Raw genomic sequence first — 10,499 nt, forward strand, 5'->3', positions numbered from 1 at the left:
GGTCCTCAAAATATGTATCTACTGAACTTACTGCAGACGGTCCGACATCCTCCACAGTATTTCCCGACAGTATGGTGGAAGTGTCTTAAGACCTCTGCCCTTATAGTAAACCCCCCTCCCCCTCTTCCTCTATGATCTATTGGACCCAGAGATGTCTCCTGAATACACTCCGCGAAAACACAGGAATCTGTATATGGGGCGACATGGCTCAGGCAGTAAGAGCAGTTGTCTGGCAGTCGGAGGGTTGCCGGTTCGATCCCCCGCCCGGGCTGTGTCGAAGTGTCCCTGAGCAAGATACCTAACCCCCAAATGCTCCTGACGAGCTGGTCGGCGCCTTGCATGGCAGCCAAGGTGTGTGAGTGTGTGTATGAATGGGTGAATGAGAAGCATCAATTGTACAGCACGTTAGATAAAGGCGCTATATAAATGCCAACCATATAATCTGGGCTTTTACGTATACTACATTGAGTGAAAATGTTGCCTCCTCAACAACTTTCTCATGCAGTGTACTCATGGTCTGCATTCAGGAGCTCATTGCATATGTAACAGGTGAGAAATTGCCTGAGTCCGAGGTGGGATTTGAACCCCGGCCTCTCACTTGTCCAACTATTTGTTGAACAAACGCGTTACCAGTCAGCTAAAGACGAACTCACCTCTAGCCAAGGGCAACAACGCTCTTTTGAATTTGAGTCATCGGGGAGTGTTGTCACGATAACCTGCTACCAGCCTTCGCTTTCACTGCACTTCACCATGCTTACTAGCGAACTAGCTGAGCTAATCATGCTACACATACTAATATAAGTAGGCAGTGTGTAAGAACGCCAGTACCACATGGACTTCCCCAGTCATGAACATTGTAACTAATCGCAATGCCACTGCCACCAGACCCATGTGAATTTCTAACTAACCACTAGCCTTACCTGCCAACCATCTCCAGAACAATACACCGCCAGCACACTAACCATCCATACCACTACTGCATTGAGCATCCATGCTACCACACAATAGTATACACCATGTTCAGACCGCCAGTCCCACGTAGACCATAGCAAACCACAAACACCAAATTCCAAAAAGGAGCGATGTTGCCCCGAACGCTCCTGGTGTCTAGAAGTCTTGCATATGCTTTCCACCCGCATTCCCTCACCTCTGCAACCTGTATATTTGTCTGTATATTTTAGCTTCTTCTCAAACGCTTCCTCAATAGCATCCTCACCTGCCAATAAACTTAGTTATTTGCTCCTTCATGTATCAAAGCATATCAGGTCTCAAGGAGGTTGATACGATAATCTGCGGAACCAAACATGTGTTACTAACTAACTTCCTTTGCCTTTGCCCCATCGACCAATATTATTAAAATGACCCATTCCTTCTGACAGGCCAAAATTCCTCTGTTTCAATGCCCCAAGATTTCATTCAACCTTTGAAACCCTGGAATAACAGCAACTTATTTGCCACGTGTGGGTTTTATTATATGGTATAATGCATTTAATTATTCTGCAGGAAACGGAGTCAAGAGAAAGTGAGGCTGTAGAAGAAAAGCAGCGGACAGATCTTGGTGAAGTGCTACAGAAAGCAGGTCTTGACTGGAGATACTGGACCAAGGTCTTCAACGAAGAACGGGGTGTTGAGCGTTCAGAGCAGCTGCAGTATTTAAATGTTACTGATTACCAAGTCCTAAAGAAGCATGTGCACCATGAATGGGAAAGCAGAGCTCTTCAAAAAATGCTCAGGATTGAGGAGAACCATCTGCAACCTGAAGAAAATCCAGCTTCACAGAATGAGGAAAACCAGGTCGAACAGACTAAGAAACAGAGACAAGAAAAACAGAGAATTAACCGCATTAAGAATAATCTTGAAGAGTTAAAGAAATTTCACCTGGAATTCAGAGACCAAAATGACACCAAAGTTAAGCTAAAGCTTGATGAAATTCGCTCAGCTCTTGATGTGCCTGAAGGCAACTGGTTGCCATCAGGTACACCTTTACAAGATATCATACAACGTTTGTACGAAAGGGTGTGCTCTGTTGAAGAGGGTTTAAACTCACCAGCAGAAATGATCCCTGATGAACAGGTTCTGAGATCAGCGTCCGGTGGCCTGGCCCTAGAAGGAATATACAAAACTGGAAACCTGGAGGACCTGCTGCAGAAAAGACATCAACTGCTTGAAGTGCCAGATTCATTCAGACTTCATGGTGCTGAGCACAAGTATTTTTATGAGAAAAAGGAATTCAATTCCCGGGAATCTCAAACGAAGTTTCAGAAGGTCACAGAAAAACTGGGTGCAAGATTCAGCCTTTCAAGGAAAAGTCTAATTTTAAAAAATGAATATGAACATTCTGAAGAAAAGACAAACAAATCTTCCTCTGAACACACATACATTTTAAACACACAATATAACTATGTACCACTGGCCTCCTGCTTCATTGAGAAAGATAAACTGAAGTTGTGCCACTTTGCCTTGAATGAGCTGAAAAAAATGGAATCAGTTTTGCTGAATGTAAATGAGAAGAACCCTCAGTTGCAAAAGGAGGTTGTTAGTTTCTTTCAGACTTTTGGTTCACATGTAAATCAAGGTCCTCTTCACTTTGGGGGGATATTCTGGTGGACAGCCTCAGCAGAGGGCTTCAGCAACAGTGAGCTGTCAGAAGTGAAGAGTCTAACATCTACTGCTTTGAGTGCATATGCTGGATTTGGGTCCATTCTTGCAGGTTCGGGAGGGATGAGCACTTCTCTCTCTTACTGCAAAGCCTCCTTTGAAGGAAAATATAGTGCCAGTCTTCTCAGTAAAGTTCAGCTTTCTGTCAGCAAGTCCGGAGGACCAGCCGAAACCGATAATCCCCTAAAATGGAAAACAGGTCTGGTGACTTCCAACAAAGGTTGGTGTGTGATTGACAGGGGAGATACCCTGGTTCCAGTTTGGGACATCATCCTATCTTCCCACAGAGATGAATTTGAGAATGCGCACAAACTCAGCAAATTCATCCAGGAAGCATATACAGGGATCACGAAACAGGATGCAAAATCTATGTGGGGACAGAATGTGCTATCAGCAGTGATGGAAGCTCTGGAAATGATCCGGTCAGTGAAGTTGTGGTCTGTATCGAAAAGTCAAAAGCATTTGAGTAAATTACTGGAAATCAAGAGAACACTCGAAGAAGACACAGACGCCACTAAAGCATGGGTTCGAGAGTGTCTCTCTAGTCGAGACCTTCAAGACTTTTTGACAGAGATCACTAATCAAAACACTGATATCAGCTTGAGGGTGATGATGAAGTCTGTAATGGATCAGTCGCATGATGTTGATGACTTCCCAAATCGTGCAAAAATTCTAAAGTGGACAGAACACACCGAGAAGGACTTACTAAAAGTTACATCTGCCTCTGAATTTTCTGACCTGGAGAGAATACTGACGGAGGTCAAAGATAATTTCTACAATCTACAATGTGAGTCTGGCATGTCTCCTGAGGAAAAAGCTACTTGCAAAATAAGCAGTGCCATCAATTCACTGTGTAAGACTCTGAAAACGAAAAGTGAAACAGACATAGAGCTGCTGATTCTTTCCTTAGTCAATGTTCTAGGATACAGGGAGGATACATTTTGTCCACCACTAGGTGTAGAGGAGATAGACTTTTTACTGAGCACTCTGCATCAGTGCTATGAAAAATACTCTTCTCTCAAGGAGCAGAGTGAAGACAAGGCTGAGGCATACTTGCTCCTGACAGCACTGACTGTGTCCAGAAACAAACAGAGAATCTCCCCAGAAGACAAAGAAAGACGGCTGAAATTCTTTACATCAAAAGCTGGGAACATTTCACATGTTTCTAAACTGATTGATGATGCAGATAAACACAAGGACTGGACAAAACTAGAGCGAGAACTCCACACGATTATCAATGAGACAGGCCAATCAGAAGAGCATGATATACTGCTGAGGAAGATTCAGGCCGTGGGTAAGTTCATGAAACCTTTGGAAAGGAAACCTCATCCTGGCCAACAGGATGTCTCAGGCAAAATGAGAACAGAAGAACCCCGTCCTGTAAATGACTGGAAGATCAATAAATGTAAGGGTTTACTCCAGAGACTGGGACTATGGGAGTCATACCTCAGGAAGATAAAAATGGAAGATGTCCTCCTCGTAAGTAACATATCAAGTGCAAATCAGAACACAGTGGGAAAAAGTTTGTGTCATCAGTATATTTACAAGCTCATGATGCTGGACTGCAGCGCCAGATATTTGTGTTTGAAAGCGACTGAATCGTCAGGGTCTCAACCACACACTGCTGAAGATGCATGTAGCAGTGATAGTGATAGTGATGGTGATAGTGATAGTGATGGTGATAGTGATACTGATTCAACTGTCCACCCCATGGATATTCATATGGCAGTTTTCCATTGTTCAGATGATTTTGTGAGGCAGTACATTTTTTCCAAACTCTCCACATGTCAGTTTGCTTTACCTCTTCTGGTACCAAACCCCTTCACGGGTGAAATAGAGTTCCCTGTGTGGGCACTTCGACAAATCAAAAAGACCTGCCAGAATAAACAGCAGCCTATCTTCAGTGCACAGGTACCTATTGTGTCCTTTGTGAGGCTGGGGAAATCCTCAAACTCAAAATCTCACATCCTGAGCAACATCATCAGCCAACGCAAACACCCAGTGTTTTTCAACAGACAATGTAAAGGAAGCGTGAGGCGCTGTCTCCTGATGGATGGGGTTGTGGAAATCACTTGGTACTGTCCAGGATCCAATGAGGGAGACATTTTTGACAACTGTGTAGCTTTTGTGAATCTCCATGGCGATGCCAGCCATCACCCCAGACAGCTCCGGTTTCTGCAGGAAGTGAGTGCTTCCACTGTACTACTTCTGTCAGAGAGCCCCCTGGAGGAGGAAGCAAGTAAGACTTTCAAAGAGCTAGAAAGCTCTCCAACGCTAATTACGCTCCTCTCTGCTAAAAAAAAAATTGGACGAAGTCAGACCAATGTTAAAATTGCAGCAAAGAACAGAAGTGAAGCTGAACTAACTGAAGAAATCATCTCCAGTGTCAAACGGTGCCTTTCAACTAAATTAGAGTGGCCTAGCTTAGCAGCTTGCATGGAGGTTGCCAGAAAGAACCAGTTCAGAATTGATGAGGACAATGAACAATGTAAGGAGGGAAAAGAGCTGGCTCAGCATATGATGAGTTTGCTTAAGGGAGACAAGAGAAGAGGCAGAAAGGAGGAAGAGGAATTAATTAACTTAAAATGGAGGCATTTGCCTTTGCAAGGTGAACTGTGGGAGAATTGGTGCAGGAGGGACAAGCAGCAATACCGTCTGCACAGCACCGGTGAGAGAAGCAACGAGATGGTATTGAGTGACATAAGATCTGAGAAACAAGCCATTCGTGTAGAACAACTGAATAAAGCTTTCCAGCTCAGTGGTTTCATGAAGTCATTTCTGCAGTGCTTGCACCAGCCAGAAGAAAATAAGTCCCTCTATATGTTACAGTGGCTTCACATATTTCTGGAAGAATACACCACTGGCACACATGCCAAACTCCAGGAGAAGTACCACTTAATATGGACAGAAATCCAAGCTAAACCGAAAAGCGAACACAAGGTACTTGTAAAGAAACTTGAAAAGGTGTCTGAGGAGATCATAGCAATGTCAGTGGGGCTACAGCATCTTATTAGAGAACTGGGTCAGCTGTATGAGGCAGTTAAGTCTGTAGCTGTAAGTGAAGACTTCACCGATATACAATGGGTTGACAATCTTCCCAGAATTGGAGCAGAGCTGCTGATGGCAGGATACCCTCTGGAGCTCATGGACGGAGATGTGGCTCACATGCCTCTTGACTGGATCAGGGCTGTTTTTGACGCAGTTATACACAGACTTGGAGACAAAAGGGTATTTGTCCTCTCTGTCCTGGGTGTTCAGAGTTCTGGCAAGTCCACTCTGCTGAACACCATGTTTGGCCTGCAGTTTCCAGTGAGTGCAGGAAGATGCACCAGAGGTGCATTCATGCAGCTGCTGACCGTTGATGCAGAGATGAGGGAACAGCTGCAGTTTGACTTCATCCTGGTGGTGGACACTGAAGGCCTGCGGTCACCTGAGCTCAGCTCTGAAACCACCCTGGCCCATGACAACCAGCTGGCCACCTTCATCATTGGTGTGGGAAACATGACTCTCATCAACATCATGGGAGAGAATCCTTGTGAAATGCAGGATATTCTGCAGATCTGTGTTCAGGCGTTCATGAGAATGACATCTGTCAAAATAAAAACAAGCTGCATATTTGTGCACCAGAATGTTGCAGAGACAACAGCTAATGACAAAAATAAGGAAGGGAGAAGACGTCTTCAAAATAGACTTGATGAAATGGCTTGCATTGCAGCAAAAGAGGAGAACTTGGACATTAAAAGTTTTTGTGATATAATTCATTTTAATGTGGACTCACACGTGTTCTACTTCAAAAATCTCTTGGAGGGAGACCCCCCCATGGCTGCTCCTAACCCCTCCTACAGCCAGAACGTTCAGAAGCTGAAGGACAAGCTGCTCTCTATTGCTGAATGGCAGCCAGACTGTCGGCTGCCCTCACTGTCTGAGGTCAAAGTACGAATCCAAGACGTATGGGATGCTCTGCTGCGAGAGAACTTTGTTTTCAGTTTCAGGAACACCTTGGAGATTTCTGCGTACAGTAAGCTAGAAAAGTCTTATGGGCAATGGTCATGGAGCATGAGAAAGCATGCTCTAGAGAAACAGCAAACCTGGCGCAACAAAATAAACAGCAAACAGGTGGATGAAGTTTACATGGCAAATCTTATAAAGGAATTTGATGAGATCTACGGACAACTGAAAGATGAGATTGAAACATATTTTACATGTGAGGAACACCCAGAGATCCTGGTTAAGTGGAAAGGTGATGTTGATAGAAGATTTGAAACCCTGAAGGACCAGCTCATTGAAGACACACAGAGGAAGTGCAGGGATTTGCTGAACATCAGAAAGTGCGGCTCAGAACTAGAGGGGATGAAGATTGGCTACGAGGGAGAATTGCTCAGGATGAGTAGATCTTTAGCCTCAAAACTAAAGGACGAAAAACTGACCAGTGATCAAATGGGACCACACTTTGATGAACTGTGGACCAAATGGTTGACAAAAATATCCTCTGAGAAAGGTCCGGAAAATCAAGTCGACATCCAGGGAGTTGTGGAAGACATCCTGAGCAATCGATTTAAAAAGGAAAAAGACATTGCCCAAAAAATTCTAAATCACAAGGCAATGGTCTCTTTTCAGTTCCAGGTAGACAAACATGTTTCGGTTAAATTGAAAAAGAGGATTTTGAAAATGATAAATTTGTCAGACACTGCAAATATTGAGAATGAAGGCCAGCGACTTACAGAAGAAATAACTACTAATGTACAAACGTACATTGACAGGAAGTCAAGAGAAAATGTGGACTTCAATGAAATATTTGTTCATGAAATACTAGAGAGCATATCAGAGACTTTGGGCACATATGAAAAAAAAGAGAGCCACCTAAAGCTCTTTGAGGAGTATAAAGTTGACATCTCCATTTACACGTGCACAAAGGCAGTCACAACATTCAACAAAATGCACACAGATTTCAAGAGGAAAAATGATCTGCTGACCTGCCTCAGTGAGAAAAAGAATCAATATTTCAAGTATTTTAAAGACTCCTGTGATGGAGCAACTTCTGTGAAGATTTTGGCCAATTTCCTGGGTAACCACCTCGGATCAGCTATAAAACAAGCAATGTACAGCAAAGTCAGCCTTCAGATTGTGGACAAAATGAAAAGTAACTACCCAGCTTTCAGTGGAAACAGAGCTAACCTGGAGGACCACATACTGAAAGAGCTTGCTGAGAGGGAGAACTTTGACCTGTATGTGGAGTACCTTGAGCGTCCCAAGAAACACTTTGAAAAGTTCATCAGGCGAAGGGTGGAGGAGTACTGTGGAGACCACAGTTTAACATCAGAGCTCCTCAATAGGAACTTGAACATTTTGGTTGACAAGACGTTGACCGAAAGTTCCATCGTGACTTCAGAACTGAAAGAGAAAGATGGCACTATCTCAATGTGGCTTGACAAATTCTGCTCTAAACTTGGGGGTGTTTTCCCCATCGCAAGAGACAGTTACAGAAACGTTGAATGCGAAGGCACCAGTGATCTGTCATTCCTCCAGGACATGATGGCCCAGTCACTTTCAGACATGCAGGAAAGGGCAAAGGAAGAAATAAAAACCTCAAGCCTTGACTTTGACATGTTTGAGATCTTATGTTTGAGACCAGATGACATTCTAATTGATCAGCTCAGTGGGTGCTGGGAGCAGTGTCCCTTCTGTAAAGCCATCTGTACAAACACCATGGCTGACCATGACACTGACCACAGCGTGAGATTCCATCGCTCTGAAGCTCTCGCTGGCTGGAGTTATCAGCATACCACTGAGTTTACAATTGAATTTTGCACCGCATTAGTCAATAGTGATTTAGGGTTCTTTAACGCTGAAGATAAATGGACACCTTATGCACAGTACAGAAAAGCAGGCCCCCCTTATGACAAATGGTCAATCAAGGCAGATTCTTGTGAAAAAAAGTACTGGAAGTGGTTTGTGTGTGTCTTCAGTAATAAGCTGCAGGAGAAATTTGGATTGAAGTTTGAGGGCAGTGGTAGAATTCCAGATGACTGGGAAAAAATCAGTTGGGACAAACCTGCTGTGGTGAAAGAACTGGATGCCGGAATATGAATCCAAGTTCAGACCAGAAAGGATTCAGCCCATTGAAGGATACAGACAGTAACTCCAAAAATGCCATGTGTACCAGTACCAATCTATCCATCCATCCATCCTTCCATGAGCTGACTCACTTCTTCCTGGACCTCATCTGAAATGGCATACTTTCCTACTATTGCATACATACAATGTAGGAGAAAATTCACAGAACAAGGTGTTCTTCCTCTGTTTGATGACAAATCAATCACAAGTCAAAATCAGACTAAACCGCCAAACCATTAGAATTGAGCACACTGGTTCCTCCAAAACTCTTAAAGCTTCCGGCCAAAAGTGCACCAATATGTATGTGGCCTATAATCAATGTATCACATGTATGCTGCCTATTTACTCATATAAACAATATATAATCCAATGAACCTATGTCATTCATTACAGATGAGTTTATGGAAACGCAAGAAACCACCATTAATCAAATGTTAAAGTACGATTAAGTATGCCTATATATTTTCAAAGTGATTAACTGCTAATTTGTGCTAGACGTATAGTGACCCATATGTAACCTGAATTGAATAAAATAATGTGTATGCTTGAAAGCAAAGTTGGAAGAGTACCAAATAAGACCATGTTTTGCATAATTCATCTTTTTATGATTCTTCTTTGTTAGACAACTTACAGGGCAGGGTGTTGTCAAGGACAGTTCACATATGAGTCGTGCAGGGCAGGAAGTCTAGTGTGGTGGGGGTGGGCTGTCTTTGGCAAGCACAGTTTGCAGAACAGCTGTATGCCTGTACAATGCGATAAGAACATTTATTTTAAAATATAGCCTATGATGCAAAATGTCATTTATTTTTGAACGTTTGATGTAACATGTCATGTCAATTATTTTTGATGAGAACACATTTCTCAAGGGCAGTTTGTATGCCTGTACGATGTGATAAGAGCAATTGGTTTCTTAAGATCAAGCTGACAAAACAAACGTCATGATTAAAGAAAACATTTATTTTTAGAGAATAGCATACGAAGCGAAATTATAATTTGGGCGATTGCCACAATGATGAATCATTGGGGCAGGACAAAGAGCAGCTGGTATTTCTGAGGAGGAGTTATGTTGAAAGAAGTGTATAAAATGTGTGTGAAACCAACAATTGTGGTCTTTTCCCTCGTGAGGTTGCTTTGCTACAAATTAGAGATTGGACTTAGAATTCTGTCGTTTCCTAGACACGACAACACTGAGTACACTGCAAGGAAGTTTTGAGGCAAAACGTTTCTCTAAATTTGGTGATTTACCAGGGTTTCGCTGAGTGTGGATGTGCCAAAAACTATTGTCTTCAAAATATGTACCGCAGACTGTCCAAAATGTCCTCCATGCTAAGTCCAGCATGCCCCAGTTATTTGAGCATTAATCACTAACTAAACTAGGACTTGTCATCTGTTTTAATATTAATTATGTATTATGAAACCGTCATCATATTAAATGTAATTGTTTGTTTACATTATCCTGAAAAAATGCTGATATGATTAAATATTAAAAAGGAAACCTGTTTCATTCTATTTTTCTGGTCATATTTCTCTGTAGATGGACATTGCGTGGTGCATGGCACTGTGGGTGGGTGGGTGGGTTGGCACTGTGTCATAAAAAGAAGTCATTAATCAGCATTAACGAGCTATGACTCTCATTCAGACCCGGAGTTCATAATCCTTCCCTTTTACACACGTAGACAAAGTCAGTCTAGAATCTTTCTTTGCAAACTTTCTTTTGCTTTCCATAC

General features: G+C 42.8%; 1 protein-coding gene across 1 annotated transcript; it reads left to right on the plus strand.

Annotated features, from left to right (window-relative positions):
* Nucleotides 1-2,055: 2,055 nt before the first annotated feature.
* On the plus strand, nucleotides 2,056-10,281 carry LOC133134561 (interferon-induced very large GTPase 1-like). Its single transcript, XM_061250762.1, has 2 exons — nucleotides 2,056-3,042; nucleotides 4,081-10,281. The coding sequence occupies exons 1-2, from the start codon at nucleotides 2,056-2,058 to the stop codon at nucleotides 8,743-8,745; spliced, it is 5,652 nt and encodes a 1,883-aa protein (XP_061106746.1). The 3' UTR covers nucleotides 8,746-10,281.
* The last annotated feature ends 218 nt before the right edge of the window (nucleotides 10,282-10,499 follow it).

The sequence above is a fragment of the Conger conger genome, chromosome 8, assembly GCF_963514075.1.
Source record: "Conger conger chromosome 8, fConCon1.1, whole genome shotgun sequence".
Classification (NCBI taxonomy): domain Eukaryota; kingdom Metazoa; phylum Chordata; class Actinopteri; order Anguilliformes; family Congridae; genus Conger; species Conger conger.

Bases quoted from the DNA above. Each gene is read 5' to 3' on its own strand.
- LOC133134561 (XM_061250762.1), top strand. From the start codon at position 2,056: ATGATCCCTGATGAACAGGTTCTGAGATCAGCGTCCGGTGGCCTGGCC. The intron at 3,043-4,080 runs GTGCTATCAGCA...GGTTTACTCCAG, and splicing joins AATCTATGTGGGGACAGAAT to AGACTGGGACTATGGGAGTC.